The sequence below is a fragment of the Lytechinus variegatus genome, chromosome 11 (assembly GCF_018143015.1).
Source record: "Lytechinus variegatus isolate NC3 chromosome 11, Lvar_3.0, whole genome shotgun sequence".
NCBI classification, from domain to species: domain Eukaryota; kingdom Metazoa; phylum Echinodermata; class Echinoidea; order Temnopleuroida; family Toxopneustidae; genus Lytechinus; species Lytechinus variegatus.
The window spans coordinates 30879681-30892593 of record NC_054750.1 but is presented as its reverse complement, the minus strand read 5'-3'; the positions used below and the strand labels follow the sequence as shown (position 1 = coordinate 30892593).

Here is a 12913-nt window from a genome sequence, read left to right as displayed (position 1 = left end):
AAAAAACCCCAACATGGCCAAAGTTCATTGACCATACATGACCTTTGACCTTGATCATGTGACCTGAAACTCGCACAGGATGTTCAGTGATACTTGATTACTCTTATGTACAAGTTTCATGAATCAAATCCATAAACTTTCAAAGTTTTGATGGTAATTCAACAGATAAACCCAATTCGGCCAAAGTTCATTGACCTTTGACCTTGGTCATGTGACCTGAAACGCGCACAGGATGTTCAGTGATATTTGATTACTCATATGTACAAGTTTAATGAACTAGACTAATAAACTTTCAAAGTTATGATGGTAATTCAACAGATACCCCAGATTCGGCCAAAGTTCATTGACCCTAAATGACCTTTGACCTTAATCATGAGACCTGAAACTTACACAAAATATTCAGTGATGCTTGATTACTATTATGTCCAAGTTTCATGAATCATATCCATAAACATTCAAAGTTATGATGGGAATTCAACAGATATCCCCAATTCGGCCAAAGTTCATTGACCCTAAATGACCTTTGACCTTGGTCATGTGACGTGAAACTCATGCAGGATATTCAGTGATACTTGATTAACCTTATGTCCAAGTTTCATGAACTAGGTCCATATATTTTCTAAGTTATGATGACATTTCAAAAACTTAACCTCAGGTTAAGATTTCGATGTGGATTCCTCCAACATGGTCTAAGTTCATTGACCCTAAATGACCTTTGACCTTGGTCATGTGACATGAAACTTTAATAGGATGTTGACGCCGCCGCCACCGCCGCCGTCGGAAAAGCGGCGCCTATAGTCTCACTCTGCTTCGCAGGTGAGACAAAAATCAAGATACAAGGGTTTCTTTCACACCATTTTTGCAGACTGTTACAGAGTGCTACATAACTTTTTAGATGCACTTGCCCTGTTGGGCAAGTAAATTTTCAAATAGTTGGAATATACTTGCCCGAAAATCAATTTCACTTGCCCGAAAAATCCTTGAAAAAATGTTTTACTTCTCCGACAGAAAATAGAAACCATTGACCTTTTGTTTTCCTCTCTTTTGACATGAACTGATGTACCTTGTTCTTGCATTTCTTTTTACAAAGTGATTTTATCTTCCCGCCATGACCGAATTTAGGGTTGGTATATCATATGGACCCTACTTTGGTAATTCTACTGTGAGAATTTTGCTTGCCCAATTCGGGCAAGTAGTTTTGGTCTTTACTTCAAAACACTTGCCTGACTATAACTTTTACTTGCCCGGGCAAGTGTTTATGTAGCACCCTGCTGTTATCAACTTTCATGGAGATAGTACAGTTTGCACATCTCATGCGTGAGGGAAACCCAAACCTCGTTTTATTGAAGCTCTAATATCATTTTAATGCTTAGGATGTTTTCATCAAGCTCAATGAAAATCTCGAAATACATTTTAGGCGACTTATTGTTGGTTTGGGGGTGGCTGGTCACATAAAAACCTCTGGTACAAACCAGGGGCCCGTTTCATAAAGGACTTGCAACTGTTATAACTTTGCTATTATGGCAACTACCATGGTAACAGGGCTCATCAGCCAATCAAAATCAAGGTTACCATGGTGTAGTTGCCATAATGGCAAAGTAACAACAGTTGCAAGTCCTTTATGAAACAGACCCCTGGACCCTGTCTTACAAAGAGTTTAATACAATTGATCCAATCAACCGATCAATTTTTTTTCTCCAGGAAACCTGCACAATGTCCTTTGTATTAAAGAAAAGCACACAGAATTTCAAGAAAACAATGAATGCATGACTTTCCATCATATCTCGTAGACATTTTCGAACAAACATGCATTTTAGATGTGACGTTGCTGGCTTTCCATAGTTGTGGTTCATCAGATCAATCGTAATTCTTTGTAAGATGGCCCTGTTATAACCACAGACACTCACCTCTTCCCTGTAAGGATCCTCTCCTGGTTGCAAGAATTCTTTCTCATACTTCTCAACGAAGGGTGCGCACATCTTGTGAAAAAGGTTACGACAATCGGGGTATCTGACAGCTATAGCTCCACTGCCCCATATGTAATCTTGACCTGTATCAGGAAATAACATGATTTTTTTTTTGTAATGTGAGCTTGCTTGACTTAAACCGGAGGTCATAGTTGTATTGTTTGTTCTACCAAGAAGCCAAGCTCTGACTTCATATGGTACATGCTTGAAGATTGATGCTTTGTCCATTTGTCCTTTGTAATTGAGTCTCTATTCATTAAAGATAGATTTATAATTACTAAGAGACCAAGTTGAAAAGCAATTGATTATGGAGATGATTTCTATAATTGATTGCATTGATTAATCACATGTAAAATTCAGCAATGTACAGTAATCAATTATTAAGTATTGTTTATGAAGCCCAAGACAAAATATATTAACAAAAAGCAAAGGCTGCATCGAATGAAGGTTCATTTCATTAAAAATACTGACCAGAAACCCAACAGAATCAATCTATCGGTGTATTTTCTATCCCTTAATACTTATTGTGAGGTCCTGGAATACATGTACAGTACATGGACATTTGTAACAATATAATATGAATATTATTATGAAGAAAAAAAGAACAGATCTACATGTACTTGTACAGGAGTTAAAAAGGAATATAAGAGACATATTAATAAAGAATGTGGAGAAGCTATAATTACATAGAAAAGATGAAGATGAGGAAGAAAAAGATGAAAATGAAAAGAAGAAAAAAATGACATGAACATTATCAAGAAAGTAGCAAGAAAAATGAAGTAAAAGGAAGGAAGGAAGGAAGGAAGGAAGGAAGGAAGAAAGAAAGAAAGAAAGAAAGAAAGAAAGAAAGAAAGAAAGAAAGAAAGAAAGCAAGCAAAGCAAGCAAGCAAGCAAGCAAGCAAGCAAGCAAGCAAGCAAGCAAGCAAGCAAGCAAGCAAGCAAGCAAGCAAGCAAGCAAGCAAGCAAGCAAGCAAGCAAGCAAGCAAGCAAGCAAGCAAGCAAGCAAGCAAGCAAGCAAGCAAGAAAGAAAAAGAAAGAAAGAAAGAAAGAAAGAAAGAAAGAAAGAAAGAAAGAAAGAAAGAAAGAAAGAAAGAAAGAAAGAAAGAAAGAAAGAAAGAAAGAAAGAAAGAAAGAAAGAAAGAAAGAAAGAAAGAAAGAAAGAAAGAAAGAAAGAAAGAAAGAAAGAAAAATTAAAAAAGAGAAGAAAGAAAAGGGAGAAGTTGAGGAGGGTGGAGCAAGCAAAATAAAGAGAGAAAATATCCCTGAATTAATAATAGAATAGAAGAGACTACACAACTCATGAAATACATGTAAAGGTGGTGTACTTACAGTGTTGACAAAACTCCGGAGTGACGATACCTTGATTAATTAAACCCTCGTTAGTTTCACCTGCCAATTAAAAGTGAAATATATAGTCTTTTTCATTACACAACACATTCTAATCAGTAATACTTTCATGAGAAGTCACTTGCAGTATAGTAAATTACAATCTGAATAAAGGGAGAAAAACATTGTTACAAAAACATCATCAGGAATAATTAACAGTAATATTTAAGACTTCAGAATCCTATACACGTTCCAGTATCGGATCCCCTGACAACATCCATCAAAACAACAAAATTTGACTTGATATACATGTTATCTATTTAAGGTCTTCAAAATAAATAATAAGCAAAATATTTTGATGTCATACATGTACACTAAGAAGTAAAACTTCTTTAAATTCAAAGTCTGAGCCTGTGAATATTATTCAATCCAGAATTGGTACACTAACATACAGTATGTAATGTACATTTGTCCAAACAGCGTATTAGTGTCAGTCACTACATGTACATGTAGTTGCACACTATTACATGTACATGTACAAGATACAGTAATATGCTTTTCACACTGCACTTTTAGTCCTTAACCCTGGGAAATTGGTAGAGCTAAAAGGGGGGGGCGGTCTTAGCCCCACCAATTCCCCGGGGTTAAGCTTAGCCAACTTCGTTTTCACACTTTGTTTTAGCAAAGTGGGCTAGCACAGTTAAATAGTACGGTACTATCTAGCCCTGCAAAAAAGGAGGGTTAGCCGGCTAATTTTGCAGTGTAAGAGATGCAGTGTGAAACGAAACAGGGCTAAGGAAAAGTGGGGCTACATGTACATGTATTGATTAGCCAATCACAGAAGTCGAAATTACATATTAATTGCAATCTGGCTGGTAAAATCATCAATATTCATGAGTTGTGTGGTAGTCCGGGGTAAGGCATTAACCCCAGGTAAGCAAATAGTATGGGGTTAAGAAAGTCAGTGTGAATCGAAAAAAAAGATAATATGGGGTTGAGGATAGTCCGGGGTAAAGGAAATGCAGTGAAAAGCATATTCCCAGGTACATGTTTATAACCAAGACAAAGTATTTACACAAGTAACACTCTAAATTCATTGAAAACTTATCAACGATCCAAAAAAAGAATATAATTACCCACAGCACTCTCATAAATTGAATTGATTGTGCCTAATTTCTGAATATGACTTGCTGTAATACACAGGCATGAAAACTATTACTGTAAAACAAAATGTACCAGGGCTTCAATATATTAGGCCTACAGTACTTCACTTTTTCAGGGGTGTCAGCTTGATCTACACCTGTGGTTTCAATCCGCCTCGATCACAAGAATCCCTGTTAAATTACGAGAACCTTTTAAGGCTAAAAAATACCCGTTAATTATTCCTGCATTCACACCGCCCCGAAACACATCCTTCGGGATAAGTTCCCGAAGTTACGAGCATGCGCAGTGTGGTCTGATAAGCTGGCAAGGCGGGAGATTCAAAATCACTAGCCCAGCAGCCACCCACGCCGCCGCGCCCAACGACACGCTGGGATAAAAGTTCCCGTAATTTGCTTTCACATCGCCAAAATACCTGCGACCTTGGAAAAATCCCCACGAAAGTTCTCGTAATTTCGCCAAGTACATGTACCTACTATTTAGCGGGTATTTTCTTTCGGGGATATTACGTGTAGTTTGCTTTCACATTACCAAAATACCTGGTATTTTCTGATCGGGGTAAATTTCCCGATCAGAGAATACCTGGAACTGGCGAACTTCGAGGCGGTCTGAAACCACCTAGTATGATGTTTCCAGTGAGCAATACACTTGTACAAGGGCGGAAATCTCTCCCCAAAGGCAGGGGGGACATGGGGCTCGAAAATTTGACAAGCAAAAAAAAAAAGGTTATCAACTCAAAAGTAAGGTCATCTCGTCCAAAATACATGTTTTATTGCGATTTTGAATGATGCATTTCTTTCTATCATACAAGACCTAAAATAGTAGGGGGTACATTTGATATTGTGTCCCCCCCCCTACTTTTTTCAGTAGGGGTGACGCGTCCCCCCTGTCCCTTCTGGGATTTCTGTCTACATGTATGCCCTTGTATCATACATTTCTAAACAACGTACGGTCCAATGAGTGATACACATGTATTGTAGCTTTGCCCAACTTTTTTCCTTTTTTTTTTTCAAAGCGTCAATGTACATGTAGAAGTTTTGACATGAAAAATGAAATACATGTAGATGGGACATGTATGTACATGTATGCTTTAGTTATAAAACTCTGGACAGAAATCTGGATTTAGTTCCATGAAAACCTCAATTTTTCCACATGAATGGCATACTGTCATTGAATTAAAGAGATATCATCAATATTTGAACAGTGTTTTATGTTTTGTATGTCACATACATAGTTTAAAGAGAAATGTAATGCAGTAATCCTGCATTTTTAAAGCATTCCCATGTTTTTATAAATAGTTTACCTCATAATTGCTCAAATTTGTGCCAAGCACCCACACTTAAATCGCAAATTACATGTATTTTCTTCTTTTTTTTTAAAGGAGTAAGATTAACATAAACTGAACTACGTGTACATTTTCTGCTTCCAGGGTGGGCTTTCCCTTTAAGAAAACAAAATATAAAATCCTGGATTAGGGAACAAGGAAGTTTTATTCAACCACATTGCTTGCATCAAGTTGCAATGATATTTGTACACACATACCTAAATGATGTTTGTATTAGAGCTACAATGACTGTCTGTAGATGCACAGTAAATTAATTAGCCAATTGAACAGAGAGCCAACAACAAGTGTAAATGAGCAATTAATGAAGTCATATCCCTCGCATCGCCAAGAAGTTGATGCCAACTCCACATAATACTGTGATGTCGCATTGGACTGCAATACCCATTGGCCCATATTACATGTAGGCCATGATCAAACTCTTTGCTCAAACTGGGAATCTGAAAGAGCACAATTTTGTTTGCTTTGTATCAGGGTTGGGCTCAAATACAAGGTATTTGATCAATTACATGTATGTGATTACATGTTATCACATTTTTTAAGTAATTGTAAATTTTGTAATTAAAGTTTCAAAAGGGAAAGTAATTGTTATTGCAATTGAAAAAAAATGTGATTGACTTCATTTACTGTCTATTGCAATTGAAAAAAAAATGTGATTGACTTCAAATTACTGTCAATTATTTTTAACTACATTCAATTACTTTATAATAAACTTAATTAATTTGTGATTTAATTCCATATTTTTTTATGTCAACTGCTTCAGCATCAAAGAGAGTAACAGACAGAATCTGTGCTCTTATAAACCTAAACCTTAGTCTTGTCAGTTTCTCTGTAACTTAATGTTGAAATAGGTGGTACTATGTACAGAATCAATAATTGGAAATGGTTTTTCTACAAAGTAATTGAAATCCTAATTGTAATTGGAAAAAGTAATTGGTAATTGTATTGAAAAAAAATGTAATCTAATTGAAAGGTAATTGTATTTGAACATTTTACTTGAACATGTACTTGTACTTGGAATTGAAGAAAGTATTGAGCCCAACCTTGCTTTGTATCTGATACCCTCTTCATAAACCTATCCTCCAATTAGCCGCCTAAGAGTAATGCGGATAATTCAATAAAAATTGCGTTCATAAACTATTTTTACGAGCGCCCGTCCTGAAAAAGGAGGATAATCGTCATGGCAACTGGACACGCCCCCTCCGATGCGGTTGTGTTGGAAAAGGGTGACCTTGTGACCGCACCATGGCAATTATCCGCATTATTTGGAAATGCATTCATAAACTCAAAATCTTGTCCCAATGCTGCTATTATGCGGATAATACATGTGGCAGCATCAAAATAATGCGGATAATCCTGGTCCTCCTCCAATTTTACGACCAAATTATGCTGCTATTAGCCGCATAATTGGGTTTATGAAACGGGTATTACAGGTGGGTGTTTCATAAAGCTGTGCATAATAAAGTTAAGAGTGATTTTAAGAACGACTGGTGATCTTTTCTTACGCACTCAACCATCGCCAATTAGTGGATTATACCATGATTTACCACAAGAAACTATCACCAGTCATTCTTAAAGTCACTCTTAACTTACAAACAGCTTTATGAAACACTCACCTGTGCTCTTGCCTCAGGCTTTGGTGAATGAAACTATTTTTATCATTACCGGATAATTCTAAATGATTTGACGTTGCTTTTGTCACGTCTGGAGCTACTTTCAGTTAATCAATAATTTCCAGAGTTTTCATTTGGCCAAGGTTCAAGTTTTCAAAAAGAATATTGAATAGTGTATCAGACATTGAAAATGAGTTTACTACATGTAGCTTACACTGTAAAACTCCATGTACAATTATTATTTCCTGAGGGGATTTTGTACTGCATTTTTGGTAGAAAAATCAACTGTCCACGGCAAAGAATTTACAAAGGTGATTATTTTGAAAAAAATCCCTCATCCAATTTGAGCATTGATGGTCTATTCCAGAACCTACTGTACATGTAAAGTCATAAGTGGTTCTCCAGGCTGAAAATTAGATCTGATTTGAACAGGTAAAGTAAAATCAGACAAACAAAACACTGAAAATTCCATCAAAATCAGACAATTTTGCATTATTTTGGTAAAAAAAATGATGTCTTCATGAACATGAAGTTGCAAAGAGCAAGCTGCTGATCTTATATCCCCCTTATTCTTTTGTACATGTAAAATGTTAAATCCTAATCTTGCCCTCCAAGAATTAAAACATTGTAGACTATAATGTGTATACTAAAGAGAATTGCTGAAACATATTTTGTTACAATAATACATATACACACACATATAAGATGTGATAAATGTGATAACTGTATCTATGACATCAGCCTGTACCTATTCCAGGGACTCAGTTTTATAATTATGAGGGGAGCAATAAATAGCTCTCCTAGATCTTTTAAGGAGAGCGGTAGAGGAGCACTGCAAAAAGCTCTTCAACATACAAGGGGAGCTTTTTGTCCAATTAACAAAACAGATCGAGGAAATGTATGTACTATAAAGTTACAATCAACAACCAAAGGAAGTTGTTTTACAATGTTTTGTAATTAGATTGTGTGTTATCAAAACCTGTTTGAGTTAGGTTTTGACTTTGGCTTAAAGTTAAGTCACTAACAATTTTTTTTCAGGGGCTCCATTTTAAAATTTTTTGGCAAATTTCGGGGGCTACTTTTTGCATTTCGGGGGCTCTTTTTAAATGCTACTTTTTTGTATTTCGAGGAATACCTGTTCACTTATTAATGAATTATTACTTTTTGTTCAATATTGTATGATTTTTAAAGTTATTTTTCATGCTTAGAATCTTGGATGTGGGTGTGTGTGGGTGTGTTTGGGTGAGTGCATGTGTGTGTGACTGTGAGTTGGACTTGGATATACCTGTTCACTTATTAATGAATTATTACTTTTTGTTCAATATTGTATGATTTTTAAAGTTATTTTTCATGCTTAGAATCTTGGATGTGGGTGTGTGTGGGTGAGTGCGTGTGTGTGACTGTGAGTTGGACTTGGATATAAATGAATTCAATATCTAATTTCTACTCCATCTATTCCAGTACAATACCCTGTACTCAGCCATGTACATACATGTAAAGGCCCACATCCCCTATCTTTTCCCGAAGTTCTTTGAAAACGCAGATCTCCATGAAAATTTCATTTCTCTATTGGGGAGTCTAAATTTGGTGAGAATGTATTCATTAAGAACTTAAATATACATGACAATGAAGAAATCATAAAACTTTATTGGCAGTTTTGAATAATGTTCATGAAATGTTAACTCTGTCTGAAACAGAAAATCACCATCATTGAGGCCTTTACTGAGTGAATTGTCCCCCAGAGCTCTGCCAGAGACAAGCTCTAACTGGCTAGCTAGTAAAAGCGCCAATGCGTGAGCCTGCCGCCAGCCTTTTAAAATAGATGGAGCTTTGTTTGATGATTTATTGTCTGATATAATACCTCATCCCTAGAAAAAGAAAATAAATGATTTTTTAGTTATAATTGATAAATAAGGTAACTTATTTTGGAAGTTAATAAGCCGTTTTGAAAAGCAAAGCCGAATGACAACTCACCAATGCTAGGTTACAAGTCTCAGGGATTTATTTCCTGTGTAATTCGAATTATTCAATCACAGAATCGTGATATCTGTAGGGGAAACATGTGCATTCGAAATTGCACATGGTGGTAGTCATAATGGACCCCTATACTTGCAACTGTTTCCCGACCGTTGCATTGATTTTTTTTTCCGTACTTGGTACCATGTGTATGGAAATACGTGGTACAGAAAAAACAACGCAACGTCGGAATTTGAAACTGCGCTACTCGCTATTTTTAAGGATAATTCATGACTTTGAGTGTTGGATATTGGATGATTTTTAAATGGTAAGCGGAGCTCGAGCATATTGAGTTGTTGTTCACTCGGCAATAAGCATGATTTTGGGTGATTTCGAGGGCGACTTTAGGCATTTCCGCGCAGGTCAACGATCGCGAGGCGCGCTATTAATCGCGCTACCAAAAATGGATTAAGGCGCGCATGTAGCGCGCGATCGCTCTCGCGCGCCTTAAAATCGAATCCCTGCTATTCATGATTGCATGCACAGATAACTGTTTTCAGAATATGAAATTCTACAACTTTGTTATTTGCTATTACATTTTGATGAATTGTTCATCATTTTTCTCAGGGGCCCGTATTCTGAAGTCAGGTTTAACCTAGCTCAGGTTTAAAGTTGTGGTTTAAGTATGGATAGCCAATTGTTACATAAATCATTAACAGTAGAGATATCACATTTCAGCTCATTTGGCTCTCAAATCATTCATAATTGACTGGGAAGTACAAAAAGATGATTGTCTTCACCATCGGTGAATCAGAAAACAGCACAGTAAATATAAGAAACATACAACTTACCGGTAATACAAAAAAATGAAATCTTTGGCTTCCTGTAATTTTAGCACAGAATTAGACCATGGTCTATAAAGTTAAACCTGACTTCAGAATATGGGCCAGGGAGTTTTACTTTATTTATAAAGGTAAAACAAGATACAGACAGACAGCCCTTTAACCTTGATCTTGTGAGATCTTTTAACAGGACTAAATAGTAATAATAATAATAATAGACAGTTCTTGTATAGCGCATAACACATTATAAATAACGTCTCTAGATGCGCTTCCGAAGGACTTGGATATTATTAGTTACCCTGGCTTTAGCCCCGCAGCCTTTTACAGCGCTGTGGCATTTCAAGGAATAAATTCCTGCCAGGTACCCATTCACCTCACCTGGGTTGAGTGCAGCACAATGTGGACTTAAAAGGTACTCACCTCCAGTTCTATCAGGCTCATGGTGCGCGGGAGGCTTGGGTTTCAGACCAGCCACCACTTCATAGTTCTTAGACATAGTAATGGGTTTCCTTTCATGAAGACTCACATAAGTTCCAGGGAAACTGCCTTTCTCTTGTGTCCTTTCATTCTTTCCTTCCAACCAACTCTCGGGTTTCTCCACCGTGCCTTTGAAGTACGGCAAACTCTGAGGATTATCAACCACCAAAATGTCTCCAGTCTTCATGATAATGTCCTGATCGGACATGGGTTCATAGTCGTGCAGCGCACGGTATTTAACTATTTCCCCCATTCTGAAAGGCGGTGGTCAGCAAAGAATATGTACAGTACACAAAATCATCTGCCACTGGGAATATCACAGGTCCACCGCGTTCAGTATCTACAATGTCCAATTTCAGTATACGGAGCCAAGGTCTATTTAAAGGCAGTACTGATGTCACCTACATGAATTAAAAGGTAAAGAAAAAAAAGAAACAAGAATTACAATAGCACATACTAGTGTCCATTCATGATTTTAAAAAAAATCATTAATTCAAATCAGAAAGTCTAAACTAGACATCATTCTGACATCACTGTAACCTGAATGTAGAACGAGTGTCAGTCAATGATCAAACTGTTGGAGCCAACCTTGAAAACCTCATTCTCAGTCAAGGTTATAAATAACACACAATTACATTGAAGCAATAACATAAATTTAATATGAGATAAATATATTCAGGGCATCTGATCTTTTGTCTCCTTTGGTTGTAACTTTGTGTACATTTCTCCATCCTTTTTGTAATCAGACAAAAAGGGCTCCCTTTGTATGTCAAGGAAGAGCTTTTTTGCACTGCTCACCTACCAGTCCCCTAAAAAGTTTTAGGAGAGTTTTTAATGCTCTCCTCATAATTAGAAAACTGAGTCCCTGATGACCAGTCATTTAATTGCAAATGATTATTACATAATAAAGCTCAGTCCTGGATGCAGGATCTTCTGTTCCCCTACATGTATGTCCATAAGTTGCAGATTCTCAATGTAAGTAAAAAAAGTTCTTACGTCATACTAGCTCTAATCTTGAAAAGCTTGTGCGCATGGCCCTTTGTACTGGTGAGAGAAAATAGTTGCAGACATAGGGCAACATCAGGGGAGCGTTTCATGAAAGGACTTGTCAGACGTTTTATCCGACAAGTCCTGTCTTATCCCACAGTTACTATAGTAACAGTGCTTCTCAACCAATCAGAATCCAGGAAAGTTGTCAGATCTGACAACTTGTAGGACGAAAATATTGATGAAACGCCCCCCTGGTAATATTTGTGAAGAATCTTAAAGGTCTCTATCATGTCACCCCTAGCTCACCTATTTACCAGAGTAGGCAAATTAAGCTTCTTCAGTCTCTCAGGATATGAGAGCCCTTTCAAAGATGGGACATAGCAAGTAGCTTGTCTCTGCACATTCTCACGTGCATCAATATGTTTTTAATACTTTGTATGGATCCCACACAGCATGAACTCTAGATGAGGCTGAACAAATTTCTTTTAATTTGATTCCAAGCCTCTTGGCTAATATCAATATTTCTTAAATTAGCAAACAATTATTGAACAAGCCAACATCATTCAACATGATCAACAAGCAAGCAAAACACTTGAAAGGAAATATAAATCCATGAGTGTGACAGATGCAACATAACAGTCAAAATCCTCACACCCTTTTCTTTCCTTTCCTGAATTTTACCCTTTATTTCTAATTCTTTATTCTTGAAAAAAAAAATTGAGCTCAAGACTCTTCTTGACAAGAGTCGCGTCAAAGCCCAGTATGAAAAAGGAAAATGTCATAAATTATGACAAGCTTGCCCTGAATCCTTGAAGGCCTAGATCTAACAAGTTAGACCTTATTTAATTCAATCTCTTTTTTTCAAATTCAAGTTTTCTTTGCAATTAAGCACCCCCCCCCCCTCCCTCCTAGCCAGGAGGCTTCTACAGAGTAAATATCATTTACTAACGTATGCTTACTCTCCAAGAAGCCAGGAATTCCTTCCCATTCATCTGCATGTACCGCCCCAAAACATGAAACTTTCGCCCCCAAGATTTCTACTTTTTTTCTAAAAGATCTAGGCCCTAAATCATGTATTAAATGGGATACAACTTCATTTCTGACATTTCTACGCTACAGGCTGCTACGCTATCATCCATAACGTTGGGGAAGAACAATGAGAAACAAGATGGAGGCATAAACATCAGGCAAGTCTCCCCCATCTTTCCATATTTTTCTTATTTCTTTTTTATGAATTCT

The 12913-nt window shown here is 36.8% G+C and overlaps 1 protein-coding gene across 1 annotated transcript in view; it reads right to left on the bottom strand.

The window, feature by feature from the left end:
• Positions 1–12913, bottom strand: part of LOC121424594 (phosphatidylinositol 3-kinase regulatory subunit alpha-like) — a 64056-nt gene that overhangs the window by 50359 nt on the left and 784 nt on the right. Inside the window, exons 2-4 of the mRNA XM_041620344.1 lie at positions 10628–11085; positions 3297–3356; positions 1908–2050 (exon numbers count right to left, since the gene is read on the bottom strand). Coding sequence (XP_041476278.1) covers positions 1908–2050; positions 3297–3356; positions 10628–10937 — 513 coding nt within the window. The 5' untranslated portion in view covers positions 10938–11085. The remainder of the gene's footprint in view (positions 1–1907; positions 2051–3296; positions 3357–10627; positions 11086–12913) is intronic.